The following is an 18,092-nucleotide window of genomic DNA, read 5'->3' as shown; positions in this document are numbered from 1 at the left end:
CCGGCATGCCCTGTGTCTGCGCGGGGTTGCGGCTGGGATCGTCCGCCACTTCCGGAAACCCAGACTATGGGTTCCGGGCTCGGCAGCGGCTCCCGTCGGCGACCCGCCGAGCCCCTCCTGGCTGTCGCCTCCCTAGCCGTGAACCTCCAGCCTCCCGGCTCCCGGTGTCGCGGAGCCTCCAGATTCTCACTCCTACTTCTGTCACCTGCGAGATGGGATTGCAGAAAACTGGCGGCAGTGAGCGGCGTGGGGTCTGTGTCGGGACCAGCTCCTGCAGACCGCCCCACAAAGTGTGCCTTTGCACCTGCTGTCGCTTCTACCTGTCTGCTAAAGCCAAAGGCACTTGCTGAAAAGCCCCGTCTGGCCTTGGTGGGGAAGATGGGGGCGGGCGGGGGTGTGCTCAGGGGCCAAGCTTCCCTGTCGTGACACCTAGCGTTCTGTGCTCGTGCCTGATAGCGATTACACCGGGAGTCACACAGATCTGGGAATGTGTGCGTTTTAATGTTCAGGTACTATCTAACACGACCTGACCCAACCGCGGTTAAAGCAGCAGCGCCTGGCGCGCCCCCGGTGCAGGCTGTCAGTGCCGGCCGAGGCTCTGGGCGCGTGCGCATCTTCTGCAGGCAGTCGATGCCTCTCTAAGGGGGTGGTGCCAGGCTGCTGAAGGCAAGCACTGTGAGAGGACTCGGGTTCTGCCCTGGGAAGTCCTGGGAAACTGGAGGTTGATTGGCACCTGCCCCTGGGGCTCGGCCTCTGCCCCTGGGGCCCCAGCATGGCCGCCCAGATCCAGCGTGTGAAGCTCAGGATCCTTTCCCGGTGAGCCAGGACATGTCGCCAGTCCTGCGGGAATGAGGAGAGAGATGGGGCTCAGGGCGGGCGGAGAGCAGCGCAGGCTCCCCACTCGGGCCTGCTCTGTGGCAGCCCTGGGGCCCAGAGGGGATGAGCATCTGGGCAGACAAAGGTGCAGGCTCTGGGCTGAGACGGGAAAGAGTCGGAGGCGTGACCCGGAAGGACAAGAGGTGTGAACAGGAAGGGCAGAGGTTGGCGCACGTACTTGCTGTGCAGCGTGAACAGTCTTTGCGAAGGCAAAAAGGACAGAAACGGCCAGGGAGAGAGCATGTCAGTCACCATCACGCTCCCCTGCTGGACCGCCACTGTTTGCAGACTGTCCCGTAGCCTCTAGCTCCCACTGGCCCTCCAGGCTTGCCCCCGCCCCGGGGATCCTCAGACGGGGACCAAGAGTGAGGGGAAGGGCTTGCCCGGGTGCCTGGCTGCCCGGTGGGCAGCTCCAGCCAGTCTTTCAGGGCACCAGAGCCTCCCGCGCCCACACTCACTCCACCTCCCGCTTCCGGATGGCGCGGCCAGAGGCCAGCACCTCAGCCACCTTGGACACGATGGGATCGTAGTTCATGCTGGCCACGGCAATCACCTCGTCGCCTCTGTAGGGGGGAGGGTGGCTGAGCGCCAGGCCTCTTCCGCAAGACCTGGTGCACTCCTGTTCAGCTGGGACCCCCAGGGAGAGGAGCAGGGGGAGGGTCCCGGCTCCAGCCCACCCTGCCTGCTTCGAAGGTTTTCACTGCGGGGCCCAGGCGGGCTGTGGGCTCCAGCTTAGCAGAGCTTGAGCCTTCTGTCTCCTGCGTGGGCTCAGGGCGGGCTCCTGCCCTGTGCTCTCCACTGTCTGCCGGGGCGACCTCCCTCCGTGCAGAAGGGGGCGCCGCAATCAAAACCCACTTGGCACGGAGGCCGCCCCACCCCACCTCCTGCCCAGGGTGCCTCCCTTTGCTCCCTTAGCCGACTCCTGGATGAGGCCCCACCGCTGCTCTCTCACTTGGTGTAAAAAGCCACGAACTTCAGCTCCTCCAGAGCCCCCTGGATGATGACGTCATCGAAGCCTTCTCCGTAGCCTGTGGGCCAGGGCAGGGGATGCGGTGGCTTCACAGGGTCAGTGCCCTGAGCTCTTATCAGCCCCGCCCCAGCACGTACTTAGAGGCGTCCGCCTAGTGAGGTCCTAGCCCTGCCCTCAGGATCCGCCCCTAACACTCAGGCCCCACCCCCTTTGAGGATCGCCACCCACCCACCCACACACACTCGCCCCTTACCAGCGTATCGCAGGCTTTTGCCGAACATGGCCGTCCAGAGGTAGGGCACCGTGCTGATCTCCGCCTCTTGGGCCAGCATGTTTTGTGCTGCCACGCGCCCTGCGGGAACCCTGGGTCATGGGAATCGGGACCCCCGTCCTCACCTCCCCGACCCTTGCCTGTGTCCGGCACTTCGGCGACCCCTGGCCCCAGTGGCTACTGTGCTGGCCTCCCCAGAGGTCAGGAGGAGCAGCACTGTTTTCAGCTCAGGGTTGTCCACCTGCCAGCCAGCTGTGGTGGTCTGGATGGCTCCTCTGCACAGGTGTGGCGAGCACACTAACACATCACACACATCAGGTCCCAAGAGGAGGAGACCGGAACACCCACAGCAGAGCTGTGGCAGAGCTGACGCCCATACCCAGCACCCTGGGGTGGGGGTGGGGGACAGTGCATGTGGCTTCCCAGTTCCTGGGAGACCCGCACGCAGTCAGATGGCCCAGAGACCCCTGGACTCTCCCAGCTAAATCCTGATCACTCCACAGAGCTCCACGGAGGAGCAGGCTTTGGTTTGCTTGATCAGAGATTGGTACCAGAAGTGGGGTTTCAGGCTGAGACACCCAGGCAAGGTGAAAGCAGGCTGAGTGTCTGGCGCCATCCTCTCTGACACTGTGAGATGGTTAACTTGCTGGCGCCTGCAATGCCGGGGAACCAGGCCAGGTATGTCTGTCCCACTCCCACCCCACTGAGCCTGGGATGCCGTGAGCCTTGATGGCAGCCTCTAGGGTTCCCTACAGGGGCCAACTGAACTCACAGAGAGTTGAGTAGTTCAAGCACAGGCAGAGTGGGAGACTGGCCTGCAGCTCCCTCCCTCTCTCCCTCTCTCTCCCTCTCTCCCTCTCCCTCTCTCTCTCCCTCTCTCCCTCCCTCTCTCTCCCTTTCTCCCTCTCTCTCCCTTTCTCCCTCTCCCTCCCTCCCTCTCTCTCCCTCCCTCCCTCTCTCTCCCTTTCTCCCTCTCTCTCCCTCTCTCCCTCTCTCTCCCTTTCTCCCTCTCCCTCCCTCCCTCTCTCTCCCTCCCTCCCTCTCTCTCCCTTTCTCCCTCTCCCTCTCTCCCTCCCTCTCTCTCCCTCCCTCCCTCCCTCTCTCTCCCTCCCTCTCTCTCCTTCCCTCTCTCTCTCTCCCTCCCTCTCTCTCCCTCTCTCCCTCTCCCTCTCTCTCTCCTTCTCTTTCCCTCTCTCTCCCTCTCTATCCCTCCCTCCCTCTCTCCCTCTCTCTCTCCCTCCCTCTCCCTCTCTCTCCCTCCCTCTCCCTCTCTCTCTCCTTCTCTCTCCCTCTCTCACTCCCTCCCTCTCCCTCTCTCTCTCCCTCTCTCCTTCTCTCTCCCTCCCTCCCTCTCTCTCCCTCTCTCACTCTCTCCCTACCTCTCCCTCTCTCACTCTCTCCCTCCCTCTCCCTCCATCTCCCTCTCTCTCCCTTTCTCCCTCTCTCCCTCTCTCTCCCTCCATCTCCCTCTCTCTCTCTTTCTCCCTCTCTCCCTCTCTCTCCCTCCCTCCATCTCCCTCTCTCTCTCCCTCCCTCCCTCTCTCTCCCTCCCTCCCTCTCTCTCCCTCTCTCTCTCTCCCTCTCCCTCTCTCTCCCTCTCTCCCTCCCTCCCTCTCTCTCCCTCTCCCTCTCTCTCCTTCCCTCCCTCTCCCTCTCTCTCCCTCCCTCCCTCTCTCCCTCTCTCCCCCTCCCTCCCTCTCTCCCTCTCTCCCCCTCCCTCCCTCTCTCCCTCCCTTCCTCCCTCCCTTCCTCCCTCCCCAGGTTCACCCCACAGGTCTGTCTGCAGTTCTTCAGCATGTGTCCTTGAGGATCCGAGGAAAGGATGGAAGGACACGGGGGTGGAGGGGGGCTGTGGCTGGCTTCGACGGGGTATCCAGGGGGACTAGAGGAAGGTCTCTGGGGAGGAGGCACAGGGCTTGCTGTGTGCACTGGCTGAGGGCCTAACACAGCACCAGGGACTCGAGACCTGCAATTGCTGCACGGGCCTGGGGAAGAAGCGGCAGCAGGGGGAGGGACACTGGGGGGGGGGGTCTTCGCCATACCCTGCGCATGCGCCATCTGCCAGTGTGGGATGTTCACTTTCCGGTTGTTCCTCCAGGCTAGGGGGAAGGTGACGGCGTCGCCAGCTGCAAACACGCCGGGGACGTTGGTTTGCATCATCTGTTGGGACGGGGAGCCGAGGCTCTGTCTGTGGGTGGGAATGGGGGCCACACACCCCCCAGCCCAGCACCCTGCCCGGCCCACCACCCAACCCCACCTTGTTGACAGGGATGAAGCCGCGGGAATCCAGGGCAATGCCGCTCTGCCTCAGGAAGCCGGTGGCGGGCACCGCACCTGGCAGGACAGACGCCAGTGCGTCTCTAAGCACGTCCCTGCCTCCCATGCCCAACCACAGGCTGCCCACCCTGGGGCCATTGGTTGTCCTGACCCCTCAGAGCCTGAACCCATCAGGCTTGGGCTGGGGGGAGGAGCTCAGAGAGTGGCTCGGCCCGGCCCCCCCTTCCTCCCACCTTGACGCCCTCCCCACTCACCAATGCCCACCACGCAGATGTCAGCCCGCACGACCTTGCTGCTCTTCAACACAACCTCCTTCAGCTGCGGGGAGCGGGCAGATGAGTGGGGGCGATGGGGAGGGGCAGGGGAGCCCGGTTCCCCGGCACAGGGCAGAGTGGGAGGGGCCCACCTTTCCCTCCTGGGCCCGCAGCTCCAACACCTCTGTCTGCATGTAGAACTTTACCCGGTTGTCCTCAAACATCTGTCAGAGCAGGTGAGTGGGTGAGGGCCCGGCCGGCAGGCTGTGGGCTGCGCTGAGCACCCCGCCACGAGGATTCCCGGGTTGGGGAGGGGGAACTGGACCTCACCTTCATGAGGGCACGACCGACGCGCTCCCCCAGGAACCTCCTGAAGGGCGTCTCCTCCAGTTCCACCACTGACACCGAGTGGGCCTTCTCCGTCAGGTAGGCGGCCACCTCCATCCCTGGGGTGGTGGCAGGCTGGCACCCTACAGCTCCCCGGGACCCCCTAGGGAGCCCTTGGCCTGACCCCGCCCTCCCCACCCCCAACTCCCCCCCCCCCCAGCTGCTCACCCAGGAAGCCAGCTCCCACGACCACGGCATTGCGGCCCCGGGCCAGCCTCACCACGCGGTTGGCATCCTCAGGTGTCCGGATGGTGAACACGTTCTCCACCTCTTTGCCTTTGCAGCTGAGGGTCTTGGGGCTGAGACACACAGAGCAGCGCGGTGAGGGCCTCCCGTCCTGGCCGGCCAGGAGGGGAGGGCGGGACAAGGATGCCCTGGCCCCGCCCCCGTGGCCTTTGCACCTGCTGCCTGGTGCCAGCAACAGTTTGCTGTACTCCAACTTGAAGCCATCCTTGAATACCGCCTTCTTGTTTCTCACATCCACGGTGACCACCTGCAAACCCCCCCGGCACAGCACAGACCTGAGCTTGTGCCGCAGCTCCACACCCACTCCCAGGTCCTCCAGATGCCCAGAGCCCAGGCGGGGGGCTGCCCCATTCCTTTAGCCCATCTCATAACCCCAGTCCCACCAGCCCTGCACAGCTCACCTTTGGCCCTGCCAGGAAATGGGTCCAGAGCCCACCCCACCCCCACACACTCCCAGGGGCCCACGTGGCCTCGTGCCTCTCATGGCTGCTTCCAGCCCTCTCCCCAGCCTGTTTCCTCCTCAGCCTGTACCTGGGCCTCTGTGAGGACCTCGATGCCGTAGGCCCGGAAGAATTCCTTGGGCCTCAGGGCCAGCTGCTCAGGCTGCGCGTCCAGGGACTGCAGGGGATGGCCGGCTCAAGATGGCGCCAGCTGGCCACTGCTCCTCTTGTTACGGCGGGGGACGTGGGGCCCTGGCTTACGTGGGGGTGGGGGGTGGGGTGCTACAGGACAGAACTCCACAGACTCCATCTTTTGGAGGCTCCGTGGCTGGGCCCTGGTGTGAGTACAGAGGACTCACGCCATGGAGGTCACGAGCGAGGTTCCAAGTGGGCCTGCGTGGGGCCCAGTGGGACAGCTTCTCCCTGCCTGGTCCACGTTCCCCCCAACACCCACCTTGCTCAGCTTGGGCCGGTCGTAGGGGAGGTGCCGGTCCAGCGTGCACAGGACGATCCGGTCTGAAAAGCCCTCCTGTCTCAGTGTCTCCGCACACACCAGGCCTGCTGCACCTGAGCAGACATGGCCCAGGGGCCGGGGACCCTTCTCTCCAACCCCCCATTCCCCCAATACTCCCCTCTGTCCCTCCAGGACTGCAGCCACCAACCTGCACCCACAATGAGCACATTGGTGCTGCCGCTGTGCCCGGCACTTGGAGAGATACACTTGGCCATCATCTTGGTCCTCCTCTGCATTTGTAGGGCCTGCGAGCGCAGAGGGAGTAAGGGGCAGTTGGGAGCTGGGGTCCTCATCCACAACCTTGCCTGGTGCGGTTTCTCCCAGAAACGCCAGCTCCTCCTGCCCTCAACCCAGCCCCACCCCCACTGTGCAGCCCTCACTCGGCTCTCTGGCCACAGGACCCCACCCTCAGCCCGAGGACCTTGGCAGTGGGCCAAGGCGTCCTCCCAGCTCCGGCCTCAGCTCCCCCAAGCTCACCTGCTTGCTGGCCCGGACGTACACCTTCTCCTTCTCAATCTTCACCTGCAAGGGCTGTGTTGCTCAACCCCACCACGCTTCCGGGATGCTCCGGTCCCTGACCACCCTGCCCCTGTCCCGGGCTCCTGGCCCCACCTGGAACTTGTGCAGGCTGTCCAGGCCCGGGAAGTCTTCCAGGTCCCCGGTGCTGATGTTGAAACAGGCACCGTGCCAGGGGCAGCGCACGCGGCCCCGGGATAGCACGCCTAGAAGGGGGCGGTGCTAGGCTGGGCCGGCAGCAGGGTGTCCTCTGCGAGGATCCCGTATTCCAGCACCTGCTGGGTTCCCCACCCCCCACCCCGCCCCACCACCCCCACTGCTCCACAGACCTAGATGAAGACATTGTGGGGTCAGCGGGGAGGAAACCCAGCCGACCTGGGACAGGGCATCCCTGGGCTCCCCCTGAGGACCCCGTAACCTCACCTTTGACCAGGGGTGCACCGTAGTGTGGGCACTTGTGGCCTAAGGCATGGAATTCCCCGCCATCTTTCACCAGCAACACCTTCCCCCAGCCTAGCTCCACTTCCCGCATCCTGGGGGTGGGGGGGAGAGGGGAGTGGAAACCGCATTCTTGAGGTCAAGGCCGGATGGCCAGGCACCTCTTCCTGGCAGCGCCCAGGGCAGGGGACTGGTCATGGCCCCTTCTAGCCACCCCACGCCCTGCTGGCTGCCCGCCTTCCCAAGCCTGGCACCCACTGGCTGTTTTCCAGGTCTTTGACGTGACAGACGGCGGCCTCCACGCAGTCCTGAGGGCCGGGGTAGGGGTGCGGGGCAGGCAGGTGCTCCTCGGCGTGGAAGTGGCGGGCAGTGCCGTTGCCCTGGTAGGTCCGGGGACTGCCCTTCCCGCTGGCCACCAGCTCCTCCTTGCTTCGCTCCTTCTCTGGCAGCACCACCTCGATTTTGAGCTCCACTGTGGGCAGAGGTCCCCCGTGAGTCCTCCGGCTTGGCCCCTGGCTCTCCCACCGCGCAAGCTGGGGGTGGGGGAGTGAGGCAAGGGCACTGGGGGGAGGGGGCTCAGGAATCTAGGTGCCGGGAGGACCCTGATGCCCTGATGCTGCCTCTTCTGCTGGACAACACCCATGTCCCTGATGGCGTGGGGACAGCTTTTTTGGGGGGTGGATGCACCCGCCGAAGTGGGGTGCAGCTGGTCAATCTGCCTAACTGGAGATGCTGGGGGGGGGGAGGGGCTCACAGTCCTATTCTTAGCAAATTTCCTAGGAGCCAGAAATCTTGTTTGGTATCCAAAAGAAAAAAAAAAAAAGTCTTCGCAACAGCTCTTCTGATCAGCAGTGTCACCCATCCCTTCCCAGAATCCTCTGGGTGTCTGTGTGTGCAGGTGGCTGGGGCCCCGTGGGGCGTGAATCCCACTGAGCTGAGAGCCTGTGGGCAGTGCAGACAGGACAGGGTCCCCCCCCCCGACCACGGCTTCCCGACGGATGACATTTCCTCAAGACACCCGGCTCCGGTGGGGACACTGCCATTTTAAATGCTTGTCTGTTTCTGCATTTTTCAAATTCCCTGTGATGTGTGCCTGGGGTATTTTTTTTTCTTAATTAGAAGGGAACAATAAACAGAATCTTTAGCAGCGATAATCCAGCCTCCTGGGGGCTGCTGGTGCCTAGAGAAGGGTGAGTGACGGAAGCTAAGCCCCGGGCACAGCGGGCGCCGACGGGGGAGCAGGAGGTGCCCAGTCCCCCCAGCCCTCGCCTGTGCCCTTAGGTCCCACCCACGCACCATCATCACTCCATGGTGATGCATGGGTCTTCAGCCTGCCCGGGGCCTGGGGAGCCTCGGAGGGTGGCCCCTATCCCCATCCTTGTGTCCCAGCCCCCAGCTGCAGCCCAGGCACGCACAGTGGGAGCCACAGGGGTGACCTCAGCACACAGACTGTCAGGTGGGGGCTCCAGCTGCAGGGGCAGTGGGGTGGTTTCCCCACCCTTTATGTAATGGAGTTCAATGTTTTTAGAAGAATTAAAAAAAAAAAAAAAAAGACTCTGGACTCCGCTGCCACCAGCTATGCGAGCTGTGGGAGCTCATAGGAACGGGCTGGCCGGGGGCCAGGGAGCAGCCAAGCCGGCTGCTTTCACCCTCCTCCTCCTCCTTCCAGAAGGTTCCAAGGCTTGCTCATAGTCCGACGGGAAGCCATTGAGTCAGGAGCAGTGGCAGGATGACGAATGGCTCCACAGAACTGGCTCAACCAGGGATCCAGGAATTTCAGCCGCCCAGCAGATGACCCCCCACCCCCACCCCGGTCCCTTTCAGCTTCCAGGAGCTGTTGTCAGGGAGAGAACAGCACCTCCCTCCTTGCTGGACAGTGACGGCTCAGGAAGTACCAGATAAAGGCCCTTTGAGACGCTCCAAGTGCTTGGGCCCCTGCACCCACGTGAGAGACCCGGATGGAGCTCCCAGCTCCTCCTGGCTTCAGCCTGGCTCAGTCTTGACTTGTAATGGACATTTAGAACCAGCAGGTGACAGGTTTTTCTCTCTCTCTCTCTCTCTCTCTGCCTTTCAAATAAATACATTTTTTAAAGATTTTACTTATTTATTTGAGAGGCAGATTTACAGACAAAGAGACGAAGAGACAGAGAGAGAGAGAGAAAGAAGAGAGGTCTTCCATCTGCTGGTTCATTCCCCCAAATGACTGCAATGGCCGAAGCTGGGCCAATCAAAAGCCAGGAGCCAGGAGCTTCCTCCCTGTCTCCCACACAGGTGCAGGGGCCCAAGCACTTGGGCCATCTTCTATTGCTATCCCAGGCCACAGCAGAGAGCTGGATGGGAAAAGGAGCAGCTGGGACACAAACCAGTGTCCATATGGGATGCCGGTGCTGCAGGTGGAGGTTTAGCCCACTACGCCACTGAGCCAGCCCCAAATATATATATATATTTTAACAGGCAGAGTTAGACAGAGAGAGAGAAAGAGAGACAGAGAGAAAGGTCTTCCTTTTCTGTTGGTTCACCCCCCAAATAGCTGCTACAGCCAGCGCGCTGTGCCGATCCGAAGCCAGGTGCTTCTCCTGGTCTCCCATGGGGTGCAGGGCCCAAGCACTTGGGCCATCCTCCACTGTACTCCCGGGCCACAGCAGAGAGCTGGACTGGAAGAGGAGCAACCGAGACAGAATCCGGCGCCCCGACTGGGACTAGAACCTGGGGTGCTGGCACCACAGGTGGAGGATTAACCTAGTGAGCTACGGTGCCAGCCTCAAATAAATATATTTTTTAAAAAGTATGAGTTCATTTCAGTGCAAAGAAAATTTTTTGTAATACATGGAAAATGTGTACTATGATTTTCAGCAATGTTTTTGCACCAAAACAAACTCAGACTTTTCATTCCATTTTCCTTGAGCTTCACAAAACACCCTCATATGTAACCCAGAGGAAGAGCTCAATAGATGGAACTGGGTAGTAGAGATTTAGCAATGGGCTCTGAGCTTCCTGGCAGCCCAGGCGAGGAGGGAAAGTCTTCAGCTAGCACTTGTGGCTTTCACAAACTGCAGGCTGACACTCTGCAAGTGCTTCCCGCCTGCCAGGCCCACTGCAGGCAGGAGGGCCCCAGGGCTCAGCCCCAGAAGTGGAGGTGGTGCTGGATCTGGAATCTGGGCGGTCAGTTCTGAGCACAGCCTCTGGGGTGGTGAGAGTGGCCACTCCCCATCCCCCATACTGGAGGTCCCCAGACGAGGAATCCCAAGCAGGAGGCCAGCACCTTAGGGGCCCTTAAAAGAAATCTGCAAGCGGCATTCTCTGCCCAGAGCCCCTGCTAGCCAGCAGTCCCCCAGGTGCCCGCCTTGGGGGAGGGGCATCTTCCTGGGCCATGTCTACAGGGGAAAGTCTTGGATCCGTGGGAGCTGGGCAAGGAGCGTCATTGCCAGGGGCAGGTGCACCTCTCCCCTCCCCTCCCCCACATCCTCCTTCAGACCCAGGAAAGGAGAAAGTGTATGGCTTCCAGGGTAACGGAGCCAATGGGTATCAGGTACCAGGGCGAGTTGGCCGGGGGCAGCGACCTGCAGAGCCAGGCTGGGTTCCAGAGGCCTCTCCCAGCCTCGGTTTCTCCATCTATTACGGCACATGCCCCCAGGCCTCTGGGTGTTAGGAGGAAGGCAGAGGGAGAGGGGGGGACCCCAGGGAGTGCCCCCCCACCGCCACAGACACAGATCTCCAGCACACGCCCCCCACCTGCCATGTCTCTGGAGACGCGTGCCCAGACAGCCCAGGGCAGCAGGGTCAAGAGGGTGGCGCCCCTGCCCACCACACCCTCGCAGCAACTTTGAGAGCTCAGGACAGGCCCACAGGCAAAGGGAGGTGCCCCGTGCCCAGGGATGCCCGCCACAGCCCTCTTTCCCCAGCCCCAAACCAGGAGACACCCTCCCCCTCGGCTCTCCGAGGGAGACCCGGCTGCTGCTTCCACCACTTAAAGAGGGGCATCCACAGGAGGTGGGGGGGGGCGTGACCGAGAGAACAGCCCGCAGGGCCCCCTACCCGCTCCTGCCCACAGCAGCGTATTAACATTCCGCAGGCTCCTGCCTGGCCTGACCTACTTCCAGCCCCGGGCTGCCTGCCGCCCAGTGCAGAGGGGGAGGGGAAGGGAAGGATGGGGGAGAGGGAAGGAGGGAGGGCGCAGGCGGGAAGAGAGGAGGTACCTGGCTTGGGTTTGGAGAAGCAGCCGCCCATGGCTGTGGTCTGTGGTTGGGTGGGTGGGGCCGGTGGGGAGCACAGGTGATGGTTCGGCTGTCACAGGCCTGGGGTGCCCCGCTGAGGGGCTGAACCCCCTGCAGCCCTGGGAGGTGCTGGAGCCACTGCCATCCCTGGATCCTGCAGAGCAGATGGGGGTGGGGGGGCGCATCGGGCCCCGGGAGGGCTGTGAGACAGAGACAGACTTGGGGGGGAGGCAGGACCTTCTAGGAGATGACTACAGTTGAGCTGCGGGTTGCCTGTAGGGGAACCTTGTCCCAGAGGCACAGGGGAAGGCACCACCCCCTTGAAGCCCTCCAGGCTCTTCTCCCCCACCCCCACCCCTGCCCCACCTCGGCAAGGGCTGTGCCTGCTACCAGGGCAGCCCCTCGGGCCCCACACCTCAGCCATCCTCTGTCCAGCCCCGCAGACCCTTTAACCATGAAGTCCCCCCTGCTTTCTGCTGCTTCCTCCAACCCCAGCCCTGGACTTCTTCTCTCCAAATCTCAGGAAGCCCCCATCCCCAGAGTGAGACCCCAGGTCCTTGCGGTGGGCAAGCCAGAACCCTCCCAATCCTCCTCGGATCTCTCCTTCTGACAAGAGCCAGGCTGGGTGGAACAACTGGGTTCTCCCTGGTCCCGGCCCCCACCCTGGCTGGGTGGTCCCTGGGCACCCACCTCCTCCAGGGGCAGCCACAGCTCCTTGCTCGTGGGCCAGCAGTGGATGGAAGCTGCCAGGCCAGGCGGGCTGTGGAAGGCAGGGTAAGGAGGGCAGGGGTCCAGGAGGAGGCCCAGCCCCCACCCCTCCTCCCAGTGTGAGCTGTGGGCCAGTCCATCCGTTCCCCAGGGAAACTCAGCTCCGTGGTGAACAAGAAGCGGGCGGCCAGCCTGAGCCTGATGGGTTTTGGGGAGAGGAAAGCCAGCCACGGAGCCCTTGCCTGGCAGCCACGGCTCCCAGCACCCCTCCTGGCCCTGGCCCTCCCGCCCAGCTGGGGGAGGAGTCGGCAGAGCCATCACCGGGGCCACAGGGTGGGTCTTGGGGAAAAATGCAGCCTCCAGGTGGACTTTGGAAGCCCCGGGACAAAGGTGGAGCCACATTGTTTACCACTGACCATCCCCATTGTCCGTCCCCTCTCTGTTTCCCTTGGAAGTTCTTCCTGGAATCTAACTGGAGTTGGAGCTGAGGCTCCCTTGGACCGGCCCAGAAGCCAGGAAGGGCCATGGCCCGGGGGGAGGGGGGGAGCGGGGAGTGCCTGACATGAGGGGGCTAAGGAAGGAAGGAAGTTTGGGTGGAGGACCCCCTATGCCTGCCCCCCCATCTTGCCCGCCCTGCCTGCAGGTGCTGCTACAGGTGAGGCAGGTGGTGGCTTCCAGAGCCCCCCGGGGGTGCCCTTGCTGTGTCCCCCACTCACCACCAAACGTGGCTACCACCTGCCCCCTCCCAGGCCCTGGCTTCACCGGTGGCTTGGTTCTGCCACCTGTTCCCTCCCTTCCCAGGTGCCCCAGGGAGGGGGTCTCTCTAGATTCCCCCACCCCCCAGGGCCTTGTGCCTGACAGGAGAACTGGTAGGGCCTGTGCTTTCCACCAAGTGTGTGCCAGGCTGGCCTGGGGCCCAGAGGTGCTCACCAACCAAAGGCCAAGGTCACAGCCAGGAGTGCAGGCAGAGGAGCCCCCCAAGAGCCCCCAAATGGCTCTGCCTTGTGCACCAGCTGCTCTCTGCTGAGACAGTCCAACAGCACCCAACACGCCCTGCCACCAGGAGCCTGTGTCCTGCCCCAGGGACCCCCAGCGACACCTGGGGCAGGCACTGAATGACCCCCACGTCACGCAGGTGCACCGGCTGCCAGGGTCCCTCCCAGAAGCTGCAGGCTGGGCAGGAGCCTGTGGCCCGTTGCTCTCCTCCCTGCCTGCCCCTAATCCTCACCCAGGGGCTCCTGCCTCCAGCCTGGGCCCCCTGCAGCTTCCAGGCTTCCTGGGGATGGAAGCTGAGCGCTCCCAGCCCTGTGTTCCAGTCTGGGGGGCTCCGGCTCCAGCCCTCTCCCAGGGGGCTCTGGTGCCCACCTCCCGTCCACTCTCCCTGACTTTGCACGTGGCTGCCACCGCTCGGGGAGCTGCATAGAGCAGCCAGGCCGGCTCTGGTCCCCTCTCCCGCTAAGACCCGGCGGCCCAGCGAGGAACTGGCTCCCAGGAGGCAGGGCCAGAGGACCAGGGGCGCTCCAGCACCCCTGGCCGGTCTCACTGCCTCTCGCCTGAGCCGACCCGGGATCCGAGACCCACGAGCGCGCGCGATAGCCGGGCCGCGCTGGGCGCGAGGACCGGGGCGCCAGGCGGCGGGGCAGGGGTGGGGGTGGGGGCCGGGGTCCCGGGGCGGGCGCTCACCTGGGCTCAGCGCGGGTCTGGAAACGCTTGGGGCTGCGGCCGCAGGGGTGGGGGGGCGGCAGGGGAGGAGCGGGCGGGCAGGCGGGGCGGGGCCGGCGCTGCGGCTGCACTGCGGCCGGCCGGGGAGCCCGCTGCGCCCAGCACCGCCCCGCGCGGGACCGGAGCAGGTGCGGGGCGGCCGAGGGGGTCAGGGGTCAGGCCAAGGCGGGGCCACGGCGTTCCATGAGAGCGCCCTGGGCGTGGGGCGGCAGCCCGGGCCCCCTTGGTGCACTTGGATGCCCCAGGCTGAGTCTGGGTGCTGCCCCTACTCCCGACCCTGGCTCTTAGACAGCCCCCTCCCTCGGTCCAGGGTCACCAGGCTGGGCTGCACGCTGGTCCGAACCATCCGTGGGCGGCGTGGGGGAAGTTGAGTCGCCCGAAGAAGGTTCCACAAGAGAGAAAAACCTGTTCACTGCCCACCACCCCTTAGATACCTTAGCTAGAAATTACATTTTCTTTTCCCCAACTGTCAATGCACCAGAACTTTCTGGGTCTCTATCCATCGTAGTGAACCTCACTGTTGTGCCCCCTCCTCCAGGAAGCCCTCCCTGACCAGCCTCCCTAGTGCCTGGTTGTCTGTCTCAGACATCTCCTGGATGCGATGCAGCAGAATGGAGTGTAGTGACCATGTACGAAAGGAATGAATTACATTTTGGCAAAGTGAAGCCACTTCTATCACTAACCACCGGCCCTGGTCCTCCCACCCTTGTCTAACCCTAGGCATCCCCGGCCCTGGAGCACCCATCAGGCAGCAAGCTTGTCTCTGGCGTCCTTCTGCCAACACCCCCTCCCACGCCCCACTGCTGTCAGTTCCCGCTAGGGTGCGGGAGCAGGGGGGTGCAGGCAGAAAGCCTTCCTACCTTACAAAGTGAACCTGCGCCCATAGCTGCCATTGGGACGGACACTGGCACCCCCTGGTGGCCAGTCTGAGGAATGGCACGGTGCTCTGTAAACTGGAGAAGGGATGGGGGTCGTGTGCGCAGGGGCAGGAGTTGAGGGTCTCTTCCTGAACGTCAGGTGGATTTCCAGATGGGGTGCAGAGGCAAGTGGCGGCCGCAGCCGCGTGGTGACTTCCTGCTGCCGCCGGGCCTCTCTCCAGCCCAGGTCTGTTGACGTGGGTCTGACCGCCCGGCACTCACTGGGTTCCCCGGGGCTGACTCTGAGTTCAATTCCGGTCCTTGTGGAGGGAGGTGGGCCCCTGGGGCAAGGAGGCGCCAAGGCTGGTTCTGGGGAGCTCTGAATGTGCCCGCCCCTTCTGGCTTGGGCACTGGGCTCTGGGCAGGGGCCGGCACAGAGTGGCCGGGGAAGAGCAGGCGAGGGGTTTGCATCACGTTTGTCTTTAGGAAAGAAATATGCCGGTAACGAGAACTGGCACTGGGCCAGAACAGAGCAGGCAGGTCTGGAGACACCCAGGGTGCGGGCTGGCTCTGAGCCAGCCACAGGGGGCCCTGCCCACTCCCCAGGATTTTCTATCAACAGATTGGCACCAATCTGTATAGTGTAAGTTGCCTCTGCCACACGGTGGAGTGTTGCTTAGCCATAAAAAGGCGTCTATGGAGGCATTTGGGGAGTGAACTCCCAGATGGAAGCCTCCCCCCACCCCCAATCTCCCCATCACTCTGCCTTTCAAACAAATAAATCAATGTTAAAAAAATTTTGGCCGGCGCCACGGCTCAATAGGCTAATCCTCTGCCTGCGGCGCTGGCACACCGGGTTCTAGTCCCGGTCGGGGTGCCAGATTCTGTCTCGGTTGCTCCTTTTCCAGTCCAGCTCTCTGCTGTGGCCCGGGAAGGCAGTAGAGGATGGCCCAAGTGCTTGGGCCCTGCACCCCATGGGAGACCAGGAGAAGCACCTGGCTCTTGGCTTCGGATCAGCGCAATGCGCCGGCCGCAGCGGCTATTGTGGGGTGTGAACCAACGGAAAAGGAAGACCTTTCTCTCTCTCTCTCTCACTGTCCACTCTGCCTGTAAAAAAAAAAAATAGGGGGGCTGGCATTGTGCTGTAGCGGGTTGAGCCACCGCCTGTGATGCTGACATCCCGTATGGGCGCCATTTCAAGTCCCAGCTGCTCCTCTTCTGATCCAGCTCCCTGCTGTGGCCCAGGAAAAGCAGCAGATGACCCAAGCCCTCGGGCCCCTGCACCCCTGTGGGAGTCCCAGAAGAAGCTCCTGGCTCCTGGCTTCAGATCGGCCCAGCTCCAACCGTTGCAGCCATTTGGGGAGTGAAACATCAGATGGAAGTACGCTCTCTCTCTCTCTCTAACTCCACCTTTCAAATATAAATAAGTAAATTTTAAAATTAAATTTTTTTTTCTTATACATCCCTAGTAAAAGTGGAAACTGAGGCGATTCCCACAGAGGGCAATTTGGCAACAGCTCTCAAAATTGCAGATGCCTGGAGCATGCGGCCTAGAAACGCTGCTCAGGGAAACTTGTTGGAATGCGCCCAAACACCTGGATTGGGAAGGACCTGCCGTCCATCAACAGGGGATCACTAACGCGGGCCAGTCCACCTGTACCATAGGATACTTCACAGTGCTGAAAAGGAAAAGGCATTCAACATGCTGACCCATACGCTGTCTGAAACACAGCGAGGAGGCCATGTGGATGCCACTTGGATATCCACACCCTACATCGGAGTCCCTGGGTTTGAGTCCTGGCTCTGCTTCCCATGCCAGCTTCCTGCTAATACGCGTCCAGGGTGGCAGTGCTTGGGTTCCTGCCAGCCATGTGGGAGACCCGGATGGAGTTCTGGGCTCCTTGGCTTGGGCCTGGTAAGGTGCAGAGAGCAGTTAAGTATGTTACAGGGAAAAAAATTGAAAACAAAACAAGATCTGCCTGTGTGTTCTAGAGTAACAGGACGGACAAATAATCAGCTGGGACTTCAGGGTGGAGGGCTCTGGCGGCTTGGTGCCTGCCCGCTGCCCACGTGGAAGGCCTGGGTTGAGTCTCCAGCTCCAGTGCACCAGTGGGTGGGAGATTTCTCTGTCTCTGCCTTCCAAATATCAAAGAACCCCGAATACACCCCATCTTTTCTATTTTTAGATTTATTTATTTATTTGAAAGTCAGAGTTACACAGAGAGAGGAGAGGCAGAGAGAGAGAGAGAGAGAGAGAGAGAGAGAGAGAGAGAGAGAGGTCTTCCACCCAGTGGTTCACTCCCAATTGGCTGTAATGGACAGAGCTGTGCCGATCCAAAGCCAAGAGCCAGGAGCTTCTTCCAGGTCTCCCACATGGGTGCAGGGGCCCAAGGACTTGGGCCATCTTCTACTGCTCTCCCAGGCCATAGCAGGGAGCTGGATCGGAAGTGGAGCAGCCGGGACTCAAACCAGCGCCCACATGGGATGCTGGCACTGCAGGTGGTGGATTTACCCCCCAAGCAACAGTGCTGCCCCCCCAATCGTTTCAATGTTGAATGCCCTTCAGCACCCCCACCCCACCCCGTGCCGTAGCAGAATCCCCAAACTCCTTGGAGCTCTGGTGGGGAGCTCAGGTGGTCTGCAACCCACCTTTCCCAGAGGGCTGGTACTGAGGCCGGGGGTCCGCTCCTCTCACGCCCACCTTCCGAGAGGTGCTGGGCCAATCACCCACAGCCTCTGTAGCCTGGGCTGGCTGAGGGGGATTTGGGGCGCCCAGCCGGAGGGCATCGCCCTTGGCGGTCCTCCCTCCCTCCCTTGGCCTGAGCTGCGGGTTCCCCAGGGCTGTCCCGGGGCCATCCCTGGCCTGGAGCCCACGGAGCTCCACGCCCCTGAGCGCTCTGCTCCCGAGCACACAAGGGGCCTATGGCTGAGTCCACACTGAAAGCCCCTCAATGCACAGTCTGTCTTGGATCCCCGCAGCCACAGGGCGCTCCTGAGGACAGCGGAGTCAAGCCCTCTCTGGGGTCTGAGGACCGCAACCCCCGAGCTCGGCTGCAGACGGTGCGTCCGCCACCCTTCTCCCTCTTCTGTCCCGCCTCAGACAGCTGTAACTCGGTTTGGGACTGGGGGTCCGGAGGATCCGCCGGGCGGGCACCGAGGTCTGAGAGCAGGCCAGCGAGAGCTCAGGGTGCAAGTGCGTCAGCCAAGCGCCGGGTCTGAGCTGGCCTTGAGATTTCTGGGTGCACGGTCCCTCTCCCCGCCTACACTGTGCCCCGCAACGGTGCCCGGGCCGTCCGCCCCAGGGTTTCGCGGCCAAGGGTGGACCACAGTCCCTGGGCTGAGGGAGCTGGAGCCATATCAAAGCCCCCTGGAGAACTTAAAATCTCCAGTACCCAGAAGCAT

The 18,092-nt window shown here is 62.6% G+C and overlaps 1 protein-coding gene across 2 annotated transcripts; it reads right to left on the bottom strand.

Annotated features, from left to right (window-relative positions):
- Window positions 1–61: 61 nt before the first annotated feature.
- Window positions 62–14,069, bottom strand: AIFM3 (AIF family member 3). Of its 2 annotated transcripts, XM_070065924.1 has the most exons (22): window positions 13,795–14,069; window positions 12,094–12,163; window positions 11,386–11,557; window positions 7,448–7,661; window positions 7,175–7,284; window positions 6,848–6,957; window positions 6,713–6,757; window positions 6,384–6,480; window positions 6,176–6,288; window positions 5,813–5,899; window positions 5,437–5,528; window positions 5,204–5,334; window positions 4,979–5,094; window positions 4,801–4,872; window positions 4,649–4,712; window positions 4,375–4,451; window positions 4,160–4,277; window positions 2,100–2,198; window positions 1,829–1,904; window positions 1,335–1,439; window positions 1,055–1,075; window positions 62–840 (listed from the first exon to the last, which is right to left on the bottom strand). In XM_070065924.1, the coding sequence occupies exons 3-22, from the start codon at window positions 11,414–11,416 to the stop codon at window positions 801–803; spliced, it is 1,818 nt and encodes a 605-aa protein (XP_069922025.1). In that variant the 5' UTR covers window positions 11,417–11,557; window positions 12,094–12,163; window positions 13,795–14,069; the 3' UTR covers window positions 62–800. The 2 variants fall into 2 exon arrangements, with proteins under 2 accessions (XP_069922025.1, XP_069922026.1); XM_070065925.1 differs by lacking the exon at window positions 1,055–1,075 and having other exon boundaries at window positions 13,795–14,061.
- Window positions 14,070–18,092: the final 4,023 nt, after the last annotated feature.

Source organism: Oryctolagus cuniculus, chromosome 21, assembly GCF_964237555.1.
Source record: "Oryctolagus cuniculus chromosome 21, mOryCun1.1, whole genome shotgun sequence".
Taxonomy (NCBI): Eukaryota; Metazoa; Chordata; class Mammalia; order Lagomorpha; family Leporidae; genus Oryctolagus; species Oryctolagus cuniculus.
Note: the sequence above shows the minus strand (reverse complement) of the source record. Positions and strands in the feature narration are given on the sequence as shown.